We start from the raw sequence: 16,643 nt of genomic DNA, 5'->3' as shown, positions 1-16,643 counted from the left end.
ATTTGCATGACTGACTGTAGTTTTTAACATTCATTTTATAACTTTCCTGGTTTTATCATTCTTATTTATGGTCTCTGTTTGTGGTACCTAATATTTCTGTGTGTTTGATCGATCTTTAGTTCCTTAATTCTTGTAACTCTGTTTTTCACAGACTATTGTCCGATTTGATAGGTTTACTTTCTCAATGCAGTAAGTGCATGTACTTATGTCTGTTGACTGGAAAGTGAGTAATAGATGGTGGTGGTGGTGGTATACAAGCGTGACCTACATGTGACAGGTTGTGAAAAGATGAGAAACGTATGGGTTTTTTTCAATCAATCACCAACATGAGAGTCAGTCTAGAGTAACAATATTTTTTTTAAAAAGGTACATAAATGGACTTACTTTTACACGGACATGCCTCCTTGGGGTTTTTGTGTGTGTGTTGTCTACAATGATAGGGAGAGAAAGAAATGAATAAGAGGCTGGGTATGAGAAACGTCTGCTAATTAGCGTGGGGAAGAGAACAGTAAGGTGGTTGTGAGAAAGTAGATGGACAGACCTTTGGTTTAGTCCTGGTTTTTTACAGAGTGTTGGCAACTTAAGTTGATAATGGCCAAAATATATCTAATTTCAAGTAGTGTAATGCTTATTTGGCATTGTACCATCATTCTGACAATAAGGAATGTGCTTTTCACTATTTTATCCAGGACAGTGAATGTGTTCTACTGTCAGAATCAGTGACATATGCTTCCTTTGTGGGACATTATAGAAAATATACCAGCATGCTAGCTACTGATACGGTGAACTAAACAGCACGTTCCTGAAACATTAAGCCCATTTCAGTTATATGTGTTTTCTTTTATATGTTCAGTGACAAACAAGAAACCAGCTCAAGCGTCTATTACGAAGGTGAAACAATTTGAAGGTTCTACGTCTTTTGTCAGGAGAACACAGTGGATGCTCGAGCAGCTTCGCCAGGTCAATGGTATAGACCCTAATCGGGTGAGTTTCAACAGTTCTGGAAAATGAAAATTGAGCACTTTTATAACTGATTTGTGAATCAGGCATTCTTTCACTATTCAGAGGGTGCCTGGAAATATAAGACACAGGTTTAAGTGCAAATTCTCTACAAAGAAATAACTCAATGGAATATGTGAAATAGATTTTAATGAGAAAGATGGGAGGAAGCCAGAGGGCATAATCTTTTCCCTACTTTTCTTCCTACTCTCTCTCTTCTTTGTAAAGAGAAAAAGAAGAGCCTTGTTTGCCTCGTCTTCAGATATAAGTCTCTTGGGGTCCATTTTGGCATGCAGCTGTGTTGTATGATAGAGTAGTAAGTAGAAGCAAGGACAGGAGAGGTTACTGAGGTTCAAGTTTGTGAAATGTTGTTAACCTTGTGTTTTTTCTCAGATTCTTCTGCATTTCTTATCTTTTCCTACAAAGGGCAGTGGCATGGTTTAGTTGCCAACGGCTCATGAACACTGATTTAAACCTGAAACAAGCAAACAAACCAATCAACCTCCTGTGAAATAGTTCTGGAATTCCTTTAATATGGAATATACACTTTGAGCTATCTCAAGACCAAGTTGTACTAACATGTAATAAGCTTATGAATACAAATCTTCAGTAGTAAACCATCAGAATTAGAAGTTAGGAATGTGGCTCATGCTATGTGATTACAAAGTGACTTACCGTGTTCATTGTACAGCAGAATATGTTTGTGACTAACCCTCTTGGTTTGTTCAAAGCTGTGCTGTCATCAGCCAGCTAAGCATCTTGGCAGTGGTGCACCAAGTTCTGTTACTAGTTTGGCCACTGCCCTATGAAATGCAGGGTGTGGAATTGTATTTTCTCTGGGTAAAGGGACAAAAAAAATGAGAGCAATGACAAATACATAAGGGATATGGGTTTTAGGCCCTTTCCCAGCATCTGCTGTGCAGCTATGTAAATAACAGATACTTGGGATACTCTCAGAAAGTCCTGTCAAGTTCTTAAGCTTAGATATATTCCTTTCAAACTTGTCTTCCTGTGATTCCTAGTGTCATAGATTCAAAATAGCATTTACTAGATTAGATTACAAAATTACATTTAGCAAATATTGCTAAATATATAGTAATACTTCTTGCATACAATCCATTTATTTTGACAGTTGATGCACAGAATAGAACTGGGCTTTGATTTCTCCCCACCCCTCCCACCCCAGGAGTTCTCTTTTTGTTCAGGTGATCCTGAGCCCTAAGCAACAGTTTATGATAATACATCACATACAATAACTAGGACCTGCTATTTGTTTTCCTTAGGTTGAGCATTGAGAGGGAACCACACTTTCTATAATATAGCATGAAAGTAGATTTTGTGCTGAGCAGAACAAATCCTTGCGTAACATAGAAGGCATAAGTAACTAGTTATCTGTAGATAACAAGAGTTTCTTATGAGACCTTTATTTTTTGGTCTAAAATATTTTTGTTTTCAGGTATTTCTGTCATAGTTGAATATTCCTCATTAAAAATACCTGCAAGAAAAAAACTGCCTACCTGGGTTTTTTTACATCCAAAAATATGCAAAGGAAAAATAATCTCAGGATGGTCTTGATTTGCATGACCTTTCTGCTTCTTTCCAACATAATGCCTTTTAAAAAATAATAGCTCTATATCTTTCTCCAAATCATTTATAAAACTGGAATAATAGGAGTGTGTTTTGTTTTTTTTTTTTTTTCCTAGGATTCCCCAGAATTTGATTTACTGTTTGAAAATGCTTTTGACCAATGGGTAGCAAGCACAGCTTCAGAAAAATGCACATTCTTTCAGGTTCTACATCACACCTGTCAGCGATACCTTACAGACAAGAAGCCAGAATTTATCAACTGCCAGTCTAAAATTATGGGAGGTAAGTCAGTTGCAGCTGGAGTACTTTGTGCAGTTGGAGGTGAAATCATGGGTCTGAATATACTAACTTCACCGTAGTAAACTTCTAGGCTTCAGCATTTCTCCATCAAGCACCACTTCATGGTCTTCTGCTATCTTTGCTTCCCTAGTCTTCAGTTGTGTAGGCAACATCCCCTACCCACCTTGTGAGTTTTTAGCATCTTTTTAGCAACCTTGATTTTGATTTGTCTCTCTACTTTTGTTCATCCAGAAACATTTCTGGGTGGCCTGAAAAATTTTCCACTAAAAGCCTGTTCATCATTGCCGTTTCCTCACAAGTCTGTCAAAAAGTGGTTATTATTAAACTTAACCGTGTTTTTTTTGGAATTTACTTTTATCTTGGCAGAAATCAGTTAGTTTAGAGTTTTGTTGTGTTTCATAAATCACGTATCTTAATGTGAATTTCCATGATTAGGCTAAAAAAAGGTCTGATTAGGTAAAAAAATGTCTGGTCAATATTTGAAATTTGTATTTACGATCTACTTCCCAAGCAACAAAAACTATTTTGGGGGGGGGATTTTCATTTCACAAAGTATCTGTAGAAAAATAAACTGGTTTAGTTGTTCCATTAGACTGAAATTTCTGAAAATAATGTTCTTTTTGTCTGCTTTAAAACAGAACACTTCTAAAAACTCCTGTTACACCTCCTGTGTTCTGCACAGCTGGAATAAAAAATTGTTGTTCTTTCTCAATGAGTCTCCTAACAGTCCTGTTTCCAAACTCTAAGAGAGAAGTGCAGGCTGACTTGGGGTTTTGTTTAGTTGTTGTTTCTTCCCCCCAGTAGACATCAATCATAAATATGCAGAACCTTACTCAGTTTTTTCTGGTAACTCCTCTCATAAATCTAGAATAAGTTCCTGTATGCTATTATCAGAACTATATTTTGTGCAGCCACCTTTATATGCACTTTCTTCTGGCTGTTACTTTGTCTTGCATCCCTTTTCTTGAAAACACCAAAGGTAAACTTGAGGTAGAAGAAAACGATCTCCAGTTTGATTTGTATTATTTAGCTATTGACACTGAGGTTACCGCTAACTTTGGTCATAGATCAGAACTATTCTGTCAATCAACCTATTAGTATCTTCTCAAACAAAGAAAAAAGGCATAAAACTTTCCTGTAAACCTCCTTTCTCACTTTTTCCCCTTCCACATCAATAGGATTTCCTTTGTTGTCTTTTTGGTGTGGTGGGGAGGAGGGAGGAGCATCTCCCACCTGCACTGATGGGAGAAAATATCCCCTACAGTTTTTGCATTTCATATGGAAGAAATCTCATAGCAAGCCTGTGTTTGTCATCTCTTTGCTAATGATGCTCACTTCCGTCCTTCCTGCTAATAAATCAGTGTTGTTAAACCACCACACATTACAGCCTCATTTTATTCTCGTAAGCTTGACCTGTCCAAACCTGAGTTCCTGATTCAACCAAAGAACATATATCTGAGGATATATCTTGAAATTAATTAAATTCAGTTTAGAATTTACAACTTGGGATCTTTTGATGTTATTTTGGGTTTTTCTGCAAATTAGCCAAAGGAGTATATTCAAACAATTCTTAAACCTTAATGCAATCAGATTATGTCACTTCATCCGCTCTACCAAGGCAGCCTTTGTGTTTTAGATTATATTCTTTTGAACTTTCTGGGGGATGTGCAATGTAACACTTTTTTAGATGGTTAGGCAGTTTAACTTCTAATACCTTACAAGTATTTTTTTTTTAATAGACTATTACAATATATGCACACACAGAGATATCGCAGAATCACAGAATCACTAGGTTGGAAAGGACCTTCAAGATCATCAAGTCCAACCATTAGTCCAGCGCCACCATGTCCCCTAAACCATGTCCTGAAGCACCACATCCACACGTTTCTTGAACACCTCCAGAGATGGTGACTCCACCACCTCCCTGGGCAGCCTGTTCCAATGCCTGACCACCCTCTCAGTGAAGAAATTTTCCCTAATATCCAATCTAAACCTCCCCTGGCGCAACTTAAGGCCATTTCCTCTTGCCCTACCGCTAGTTACTTGGGAGAAGAGACCAACACCCACCTCACCACAACCCCCTTTCAGGTAGTTGTAGAGAGCGATAAGGTCTCCCCTCAGCCTCCTCTTCTCCAGACTAAACAACCCCAGTTCCCTCAGCCGCTCCTCATAAGACTTGTGCTCCAGCCCCCTCACCAGCTTCGTTGCCCTTCTCTGGACATATATATGCTTATGTATGTAATGATACAGATATGAACATTATGTATGTAATGTGTATCTTGTAACTAATGCATATTTTCAAAAATAATTTAAAAAGCCACCAAAGAACACTTCCTCCCAAGTGGAACTGAAGATGAAAGAACTTGAAAGGCTTGTTTACAAACTTACTTATCTTATTGAGCCTTATTCCTTCCTAAAGGATAGGAGTGAAGAAAGTGAAATTCAAGCTATTTCTGTGTCTGCAGGAAATGCTTAAGAGTTTAGCTGTAAGTAAATATGGGTGCCCCTGTGAAACTGCAGACCCTCTTCATGGCTTTTCTCCGTTTACCTCCACACACATACATACATCCTGCCCTTGATTCTTTTTCTCCAGAACCATTTTTTGCTTTCATTTTGCATTTCATTTGAGTGTGATGTAAGGATATAACCTGTAGAATTAAATAGGCTAGACTCCTTTCTGTAACTTGATTAATGACATTAGTAATTACAGTGATAATGAGAACTGATTAAAGGTGTGTGTGCTAATTCTGAGACCAAAGAACAAATTCAAATTTGTGAAGACTGTAACAAGATTCCTCGAACTAGTATGTTGTACTAAATATTTCAAATTTTTCTTTTGTAGTAGAGCCTTCTCCATAGTTTATGTTCATCTGGATGTTATTTCGGAGAGGAAAGGCAAGGCAGGCCTACCAAGGAGGTAGAAGGTTTTTTGACTGAAGTAGGAAATACTTTCCACTTTGGTATCTTTCTAACATACAGGTTCTGATATTGAAGTATGTCCAATTTGGAGTATCTTTGTGTTATGTTAATTGTTATTCAGTGGCCAGTTAATCTGATTTTATTGCATTTACATCAGTAATGTAAAAGACAAAGTTGGAGATCAATGCTGTGCAGAAATTGTCATCTACAGGTTGTGTTTGTTAGAACAACTTAATTCTTGACATAACATTAGACTGATACTGAGGATGAATTAGACTCTCTCTCTTAGGTAGAGCCCTGTGATACAGCATTTGAAGCTCCTTAAATACTAATTCTGGGCCTATAAGAATAAACGGTTGCTGCCACCTTTAGATACATATTAGAAATGCATAATCCTTGGAAAGGAGCAAGACCTCAGGTTGAAAGTAGATTATGATCCTGCAATTTTTTGTTGTTGTTTTAAGCTTTGTCCTGCCTAACCTTTAGATACATATTAGAAATGCATAATCCTTGGAAAGGAGCAAGACCTCAGGTTGAAAGCAGATTATGATCCTGCAATTTTTTGTTATTGTTTTAAGCTTTGTCTTGCCTGTATGCTTTGGTTTTAACAGTCATTCTGTTGAATTAATTAAAATTTTCTTAGAAGCCCAGAGTAATAACATCATTGCCTCTGTAACCTCTTCTCTGTGACAGCTGGCAGGAGTTATTAATGGAATATTCTTTTTTTCCTCCAAGAATACATTCCCAATATAAGAATGGTAATGAGTACTTCTTTTTTCATAAGCTGTTGACTCAGTTTACCACATTTAGGACCTGGTAAGCATATAGCAGTGTTTACCATACTGTGCAAGATTAATGACTGACTAAAAGAGGTGAAGGAAAACTTGCTGTTAGGAATTGTGATAGGAAAAAAGAGAATTGCTCCCCTCCCTCCTGTCAAATACCTGGTACTTGTTAGTATCAACTTTTACCTGATAGCCATTGAAAAAAGTGGGTAATTGAACATATTATTCTTACAGACTTTCACTTGTAAACGAAGTCTGATGCAAATTAATTTGACCAAATAAAAGGGGGGTGGGGCAGGGAGGACAAAGTATCTACCATGTTATTTTGGTGGTGTTTTGCAGTTTTGAAATTACTGGTCAGATGAATCTTAGCAATGTTTCTGTATAGGAACAGCAAATTTTTTTGCGTGTGATTTAAGATATTTCTTGCCAATGCATACCAGATACTCAGTTATTTGCTTTAGAGAAAATAAAGGCTGCTGACAGCCTAGAGATTGAAATATAGATGGAAATAAATTTTCTGCTGCCAAAGACCATTCCCGGTGCTTGCTTTTATGCCCTGCGCATTCATGTCAAGAATAATTCTGCTTTACAATTTTTTTTATTTAACTGGATGGATTCTAGTTATCTTAAGCATAAAAGCCGTGCGTTGAGATAAGAATGGATAAGAATAGTTGAGTGCTTGTTCCATAGAAATATTGTATACAATCAGAGCTCTAAATTAACTTTCTAAAATGGGAATCTTGGGGAAAAAAAGTACATTATGTGCTTTTTTTTTGGTACATTATCTGTAAGGGTACATAAAATGAGAAGGGACATTTATCATTATAAAGGTTGGTTCCTTTTTGATCTGTATAACTCTGAGATAATATAGAAAGCATTAAGGAATACATTTTCTTGCCTTTTCTGAAGAATGAAGGTCTAAGTGAGGTGTTATCTTCAAGATGCAGAATAATAACGTTTGTCATAGAAATGGGAGATTTTCTTCTGTCAAATTATCAGATTTCGGTGTTTACAGAGCCAAAATGGAGTTCTGTGCTTTTGTAGTAATTACCGATTGTGGAAGTTTCTGGTTGGTTAGATTTTCATTAAGTATAAATATTGGTTAGTGTTGAAAATATTACTAACTCAGGTTAGAATAGATTTTTATAAATGTATTAGACTAGAGTTTAAAGTTTTCAAGTTTAAATAAATTTCTCCATTTGGAAGAGGGTAAATGTTGTGGTAATATGAAATTGATCCTAATTAGATATTTCCCTAATTTATAGCTGGTCTGCAGTGTACAATAACGTCCTGTCCTGGCATCAGTGCCAGGATTTAAAAACATTAACAGGAAAAGTACTTTGAAATAGAGAAGATAATTTTCTGTGAAAGAGGAATTATTGTGACCTGTCAGTTTGGCTCTTTGTGGTATATATGCTCCAGACTTCAGTTGTTAATTTCTAATTTCTGTAATTTTGACTGAACTTTAAACTTCAGTACAGTATTTTGGAGGCAGGAAGGCAGGGACAGTCAAACCTATATGGTGATGTTGAACCCTAGAAGAAACCGAAGTGTGTGAATGCAATTGGCTTGAAAAATTATAGAAAATATCTTATCCTTTTTTGTAAACGGAACATTTATTAGCACTAAAACCAGATCAAGACAAAAAGATCAAAGGTAGAAAGAAAATAAAAAACCTCTTAGCTTATGAAAGTCATTACTTTAATGTGCTGCCTGTGTAAAAACATTTAAAAGATTAGCTATCTGAAGATACGAATAAAAGCATAATTTTATTAATAAGCAAAGATTGGAAGTAATGTATTATTCTCTTGTTCGTCTGATCATTAAGCAAACTAGTAATTATTGAGGCTTAGGAGACGACTTCGTTGTGTAGTTACTCCAGTTTGCCTATTGCAGTGTTACATCCCTCGCAGAAGGCGGTAACGCATGCAGCTAGACAGACCGCTGGTCTGATCCTCTTTGGCAGTTCTATTTACTTTCCTCCTCTAGCAATAAAATGCAGTTGGCTTATAACGCAGTTCTACTGAGCTGCTGTTGTATCTGTAGTGCATTCCAGCACCTTTGAGCCACACGCCTGTGTGTGGTTTGTTTCACTGTGTGTCTGTGCCTTAGTAAATATTTTCCTAGCAAATTGCATTTAAACTGAATGTGTTGTTTGTTGTGGCTTGCAAGTTACTGTACTGTCAGTTTTGGTGCATTAGAGTTTGTCCTGGTTTCAACTGGGATAGTGTTAATTTTCTTCCTAGTAGCTGGTGTAGTGCTGTGTGTTGGATTTGCGATGAAAATAATGTTGATAACACACTGATGTTGTCGCTAAGCAGTCAAGGACTGTTCAGCTGCTTATGCTGGCCTGCCAGCAAGGAGGTGGCGGGCGCACGGGAAGCTGGGAGGGGGGCACAGCCAGGACAGCTGACCCAAACTGGCCCAAGGGATATTCCATACTGTACGTCATGCTCAGTATATAAACTTGAGGGAGCTGGCTGGGGAGGGCTGCTGCTCGGGAAGTGGCTGGGCATCAGTCGGTTGGTGGTGAGCAAGTGCGCTGTGCATCACTTATATTGCAGTAGTAGTATATTATCCCTTCCCTTTCTGTCCTGTTACACTGTCTTTATCTCAACCCACAAATTTTACTTATTTTTTCCCCAATTATTATTTCCCTTATCCCCCTGGGGGGAAGGAGTGTGGTGTTTAGCTGCCTGCTAGGTTAAACCACAGCAGAGTTCTGCTTAAAAAAGTGCTTTTGTGGAAGAAAGTAAACAGCCTGTAAAAATAAACTTGATAGCGAAGTCAGTTTCTGCATGTCAGTCATGCCATGAATCTGATTCCAGGAGAAAGCACAGTGTCACGGTGCTACCTACAAAAAGAAAAATCTTGTGTGCATCCCATGTTGCATTACAGTGAGCACTAGAGATCACGTCCTCCAGCTATAAAGATAGTTACTGTATTTCAGATGAAATGCAACTGCCTGGACTCATATGATGACATTGATAAAGAAGTTTACAACATCTTTGAAATGCTCGCTGTGGGTAGCTGGTATTTGCTGTGCTTCCCTAAAGAAAATTTCTGATAAGCTAAAGAAAAGTTATGTTTTTCTTCTTTATTCATTGATTGGTCTTAGCCCACCTGAGTTATTACACGCTCAGTTTGTCACTCCTGTAAGCCCACCTCAGGGACTACGTGAGGTGCTTCTTACCCCAGAGGTAGAATTTATCCTGAATATGAACTGTGATAACAGTGGCAAAGCTATTCCCTGCCAGTTTGACCCTGATTTGTCTTACTGAGGTATCTTTTACTTTCTCACCTTGCATAGCTTCATTTAGTTTAGTGGTTTTAATAGATGTTGAAGATACAAGTCTGATTTACACATACTCAGTGTATTTATACGTGTGGAGATATATTTGTGTATAGATAAAACACATGTTTCGTTTTGTATATATATTTTATAGCATTTTGGAATTCATCAGTACTTTCTTAAAATGACCTGGATGATAATTATGTTTTGATGCCGCTGTGCATTAATTGATCAGTGAAAACTGTCTTCTGGTCACCTTTGTGAGTAACCATGCGAGACCAGCCAGAGTTTCTTCATCCTTAATGAAACTTGTTTTGATCTAGCTGTACTCTGACATGGAAAGGTGATTGTCCATGGTCATAATGACTTCAGAATTATTAGAAATGGAAAACAGAATTGCTTCTCTTATTCTTTTAAAAAAGAAAAAAGCAGCCTTGCATGAGGAGCAAATGAAATCTTTAAAAGGGAAAACTGCACCACCTGAATGCCCAGCTGTTTAAAAACCTAAAATCCTCCTTTCTTCTTCCTGCAACTCAGTATTTCTTATGCTGCTTCTTTAGGTCACTGTTACTTCATTTAATGCAGACATTTTTCCCAGTCTGAAAAGTGCATACAAGTGGTGCTTCAATCATAATAACTGAAAATAAACTGCTGAAAATACCTCTGTGGGACACACTTGTGTGTGAATCCAAATCCATTTCTTAATATTTGTGACCTTAAGTCCTTGAGAATGAATTTTGCATAAATTCTTAGGTTGCTTGAGACAAGAAAACTCAAATGCATTAAATAAGAGTTTTTCGTAAAATGACAGTGCTCCAACCATTGACCTCATCTTGTTTGTAAACCACACAGCCACTAGCTCATTTGAAATGCATTGCTCAGAACCATCTGGTGCTTAATGAATTGTTGCATATTTTTTTCAGAGTATCTTTTTGTTATCTTTTTGAATTTTTATTTTTTCCAGTTTCAATCAGAAAGGATAGTAGTCTCCCCAGAATCACTTCTTGAGCTTCGGGGCAAAAATCCTATATGCCGTATTTTTTATAAATGGTCCCTTTCAAAGTCATAAGGCAATGACATTACTATGCATCTCAATTAAGTAAATAGGAAGTGTAAATTATCTTGTACTTGTTGTCCAGCATTGTTTCCATTCAAAAAAAATTCTAAATATAGTACAGTGTACCTTCACAACTAGCAGGAATTCATTAGTGTTGACATTTTCGGTCTTCTGTACTTCTCCTGTTGACACAGATAGGAACAGTTCAGTATGTATGTCCCACCGTGTGGTTTCACAGCAATGGCTCTCTACTTTGGTAGCATAGGTTATTTTTATTCTGAAGGATTTTAGCATCTCTTTCATCTTTTGCACTACCCATATTGACATAAGAATGTGTAGATGACCTTGTTTGTATAGTCTTATTTACTAACATTTAATTGTTCTTTCTGATTGTTCAGATGCAATGTTAATTTGATAGCTGCATTTTAATTTGTAATATCAATAGTATATGGACTGTGGGGGGTTTTGTTTTGTTTTTTATTTGTTTGTGTTTTGTGGGGTTTTTTGGTATTATTATTTTTTTGTTTGGTTGTGGTTTTGCCTTCTTGTAAACCTGGTATTTGAAAACACAGACCTCAGAATACACCACTATAGTGGAAAAAAGTCAGGACTTTTTCCCTCTGACTTACGTACCTGCAGTTCAAACTACCTTTGAATATGGCTGAGCTTCCCAGGTTCAGGGCTTCCAAAAAATGAATTAGAAAATAGTATTTAAATGTTGGAAAACTCATGCTAAATCTATGTGAAGATGAGGCAAATGACACCAGTTAAACTATGTTCTCTATGTCCAGGCTTTCTGGGAATTGAGGGGAAGTAGGATAAAAAATGTTATTCAGCAGTTGGGATGTTGGGAGTTGATCCCTTTTTCCCCACATGGCAATAAAACATAATCCTTTCCAGGGCACCTGGAGTAGAACTTCCAGATTCAGGAGGCTGCTTAAAGGAATAGAAAACTAAAATTGCTTCTTTATGTGTTAATACATAGTTAATTTTGTGTCCTGCAAAATTAATCTACAACAAAGAAATACAATTAAGTATTTTATTGCTGAACAATGTTCCCTCCATGTTTTCATCTCTCTCCTCTATTTCAATTCTATGTACTATTTAAAATCTGCTGGCAATGCTCTTGAATAAAATAGCCCATTCTAATTCTGTCTAATGCTGTTTTCCACCCTCTGATTTTAACAGCCATTCCATCCTAGCTTAATTATATATATCCAGTGTCCATGTTTGAATAAAATGTCAGTCCCTGTTCTTCTTTGGCTTAGAAGAAAAAGTTAGTTTCTGGGTGTCTAGCATCTTACATCTGGCCTCCAAATGAACATATATATGAAAACTCCCTCCTAACCCAGGTTTCTAAACTGTTTAGATTTCTAACCTGGAAGAGGTAAATATAAAATACAAAGTTGTAGACCATCAGTTTAGGTAGCACATTAGGAAAATGTCTTCCAGGCTACTCAAGCCATTTGAAAAATAACACATAAAATTTAGCTGCAATGACTTGATATTTTTAGGATTCCTTTTCATGGATTAGCATTATTGTTTAATATAAAACATTAAGAAATGGAACACTGTGTGTAGTCTTTATGATGTCTTAGACCCAAGTTTTGGGATTTTTTGCTGTTCAGAATTACTTCTCTACAAAAGGATTGTTGATTAAGTATACAGTTTATTGATTTTCTGTCTACCTTTTCACAGTATATAAACTCACTCATAGAATGCAAAACAGATCGGATCTATATCACCTTCACTCACTGTAGCCTTTAATGCATTGCATTACATCTGTACAGCTATAGAACATCTTGAGAGCAGAAGAGACTTGGTAGGGATGCCACTGTTTTGATTCCCAGGGGTGGAATCAAATCTGAGATGACAATCCCTATACTCACTTAACTTTCCCATTATTGAAGGTTAGAAGCTGATCCAAGCTGCTGAAATACCAGTTATACTGGCTAATCATGATAGATTCTGTGCTGGTATCAGGCTACAAACAAATTCTGTAGAGACATTTGCAGCTGAACAGTTAGGTATATTATTTTGCCTCCTACATTCTTTATAATCAGTAGGACCTTTTTAAAAGTATAAGGTTATGATTCACAAGGTATTTTTTGTTATTGTTAGAAATAATTTGGAAGCATCTGTTTAACTCCCAGGCTATAGATGTTACTTATAGCAGGAATAAAATATGCCGTTTCCTCATGTGAGAACTGAGACATGTTAAACTTGGCTTTTTTTGGCCTTAAAAGTACAAAATCACAGAGCTATAAAAATAAATTGTATGCGGATGTAAAAGCAATGAAGTGACAATGTTAGAACATATTGTTACAGTATAAATATTCTAAATTACTAGAATTATGTTATAGGCTTCATTTCAGGTGTTGCAAATCAGTAAGGTTTCTAAAAGTTTGAGTGCTTATAATCCACTTTTTGTTTTTTCTTTCTGTCTTATGTGCTTTGGACAAAAAAACAAATTAGATGGGCTTCTAGTCTAGAAGCTTCTGCTTCAAAATAATACAAAATTTTTCCCTGCATTTTTCTATTCACAGCTGGTTTTGGCCACTATTGGCATTAACGGGTATTACAAGATTCATTTGTGTCAGAAGAAATTGCCTACCCCACATCAGAACAGTGGGAAACTAGTGTCATAAGTCTTAATTTGAGATCACTTCTTACTCTGAAACCTGTATTACTTTCCTGGGCAGAATCAGATTTTTACAAAGGCAGAACACTGATCCGTGACTTGAGAGTACAGTGACTCTTATTGTTGCATGATCAGTAAAAGCTAAATTAAGTGCAGAATATATACTACTTATATCACAACAGTTACCAGACTTCAGTAACAAAGGCTTCTTTTGAAGGTCACAAACTTTGCAGATTGGGCTGCAAAGGCCTACAGAAGTGTTTTCTGTACTTTCAAAGAAGGTGGAAGTCCATGGAAATCCTCCTGTCCAGGGTGAACTAGGAGACTTCTAGAGTTTAAGGCTTAAATTTAAGCTGGGAAGTATGTTATCCTTGAAAGATAAATTGAGAAATTGATACTCGGATTTAAGTTCAGGTTCAAGTATTTCAAAATTATAATTAATAAATTCAGTAAAGATACTACTTTCTATGAATGTTACGTCTTTCAGATCACTTAGTCATCCTTTCCAGCTAATAATTTAAATACTGAAATTATCTAGAGACTATTCATGTGAATTCATTAAGTTGTAAGAGGGAATTATCTCGCAGGATTACAATCACAGAAATACTGTTTCTGTAATCTTCTACTTAATAACTAGAGCTGTTTAATAAGGCTTTCACGTGGCTATTTGAGAGGTCAAAAACTTTTTATCTGTTTGGTTCTTTTTAGCAGCAGTTTCCTCTTTTATTCAGAAGAGCTCCTAAAAGGAGGCTGTTGGCACAGCACCAGTACATGTGGTGGATGTGTAACAGTCAGTTGGAAGGGAGGTGAGAGGGAAGAACATGTTTGTCCTGTCAACCTTTATGATTAGCTGTTACGTTACGGTAGTGATGGAAGAACTTGGGCTAATGGTAGTGTAGGAACTGTAGCTCTCTGGTAATCACGATTTTAACAAAACAACTATGCTCAGTAAGGAGAGGCAGCTTATGGGAGTGTGAAGTGCCACCATCAGTTGGAACTTCATCAGTCTAAATATTTTGGTTTTTTTAAATACCTAAGCTTCCTGAGCTAGAAGCCTAGAGTTCACTTTGTCCTTTATTACTATTGTGGTGTTTCTGGCGGGTCATTCTGGACACAGCTGTTCCATGTTGTGAACAGTTTCTGTGACAATTTTAGGAGACAGAGATTTGCCTTTATGTCTTCAGTGCTGTATTGCAGTAATGAACACCTGTTAGTCAGGTTTTCGTACGGCATAATTCTTTTTCTTAACAAAATTTACCATTTTGATTGCTGGATCTGGCTAATATGTGCCTTGACAGTCTAGGGGAAACTTTCAGACTAGGGAAACTTGTAACTTGCCCTTTTCCTTGGAAAAGAATACCTTTCTAGGCAACTGAATTCCCATCTCAACAAATACCAGGTAAAGAGCTTGAGCTTCCTGCGATTGCTTTCTTCTTTCTGAAGTGTTGTTTTCAGTGGTTAAGTACAGTTTGGAGAGTGGAGGAGATGGTGGCTTTTGCAGAGTGCTCTCTAGAGGAGCGACTAATGAGATACAAGCCACATGCAAGTTGATTTTTATTATTGACAGTAGCTGATCAAAACAGATGGGAGAAATGTGCACAATTAGCAGAGGAAACATTCAGACATAAACGTCATCATACCAGTCTTAGGTGACTGGGGTGTTGCTAAAAGATTGCCCTTAAATGTATAGCTCCTAGGTTATCAGACCATGTTCTCCCTGAGGGCAGCTGCTCTGGCACAGCCAGTCAGCCCCCGGCCAGACACTGCATTTTTTGTGGGATCTGCTTTTTTAGCAAACAGAGAATTTTCAGAGTCTCCTACCTGATTCAGAAGTGTGAACCTGTTGACAAATACAGTGTTCTATGCCTCCATTGTAGCATGTTAGTGCATTATGTTTTTCAATAATAATTAACACTACTTAATCAGAAGATCAATCAGTAGTATTGACACTGACTATAAGCAGTACCTTTGTTCAGAAAAAATCCTGTGTTTTAACTTCAGAGTATGTTGCTACCTGGTTCTCCTACCCACCCTAAAAGAAATGTCAGTACTTTGATGAATTTAGTTCAAAACAAAACAATGAAAAACTGCACCTGGAGATGTGTAAACCCTTTGGATTGCCTTGACAGGGAAAAGGTGAATTAGACTTTGTATTGGTTTTGGCTTGGATGGAGCTCATTTTCGTCATAGCAGCTAGTATAGTGCTGTATTTTAGATTTGTGACCAAAACGGTGTTGATAGCATACCAGTGTTTTAGGTGAGCAGTGTTTACACAGTGTCAAGGCCTTCTCGGTTTCTCATTCTGCCTGCCCTCAGCATGTAGGCTGGGAGGGGAGACAAAGAGGAAAGTTGACCCAGATTGACCAAGAAGATCCTCCATGCCATGTCACAGCATGCTCAGCAGTAAGAACTGGGGAGGGGGCGATTTCCCAAGGTAGCCACTGCTCAGGGACTGGCTGGGTGTTGGGCTGCTGGTGGTGAGTGAGTGTTTTTGCGTCACTTTTGGTATTTTGGTTTTTTGGGGGTTTGGTTTTTTGGGGGTTTGGTTTGGGTTTTGGGGGTTTTTTTGTTTTGATTCGGGTTTTTTTTCTTTTTTTTTCCCCCCCTTCATTTATTAAACTGTTTTCATCTCAACCTTCAAGTTTTCTCACCTTTGCTCTTCTGATTCTTTTCCCTTATCCCACTGGGTGGGAGTAAGCAAGCAGCTGGGTGGGAGCTTACCTGCCAATCAGGGTCAACCCACCACAGGCTTTCATTCAAGACAGATTTAATTTTTTTTTCCATATTAAATATAACTCTTTATAGTAGTTACTTTCTTTTTATCCAATGGGAAATGTTTCCTCTTTCTGAATATTCCTTACAGCAAAATATTCTCATTTTTGAATAGAATTTAAATGGATATTTCACGTTGTGGTCATGAAGAAATGTAGGAAATACAGGATTTTGCCTACTGGCAGAAACAGCTGAAAGGTTTCAACTAAAAAACCCATATTTTTTCTTTATAGGATGACATCAATGTCAATAAAAATCCTCATGGAAGTTATCCCTCCTCCAGTGATT

The 16,643-nt window shown here is 37.2% G+C and overlaps 1 protein-coding gene across 1 annotated transcript in view; it reads left to right on the top strand.

Moving 5' to 3' along the window:
• Window positions 1-234: 234 nt before the first annotated feature.
• The window catches only part of STXBP6 (syntaxin binding protein 6 (amisyn)), a 29,958-nt gene continuing 13,549 nt past the window's right edge, over window positions 235-16,643 (top strand). Inside the window, exons 1-3 of the mRNA XM_010288900.1 lie at window positions 235-297; window positions 826-984; window positions 2,703-2,868. Of these exons, the coding sequence (XP_010287202.1) occupies window positions 235-297; window positions 826-984; window positions 2,703-2,868 (388 nt within the window). The remainder of the gene's footprint in view (window positions 298-825; window positions 985-2,702; window positions 2,869-16,643) is intronic.

This window comes from Phaethon lepturus, unplaced genomic scaffold, assembly GCF_000687285.1.
Source record: "Phaethon lepturus isolate BGI_N335 unplaced genomic scaffold, ASM68728v1 scaffold296, whole genome shotgun sequence".
Lineage (NCBI taxonomy): Eukaryota > Metazoa > Chordata > Aves > Phaethontiformes > Phaethontidae > Phaethon > Phaethon lepturus.
The sequence above is the reverse complement of the archived record's forward strand: the minus strand, read 5'-3'. Positions and strand labels throughout refer to the sequence as shown.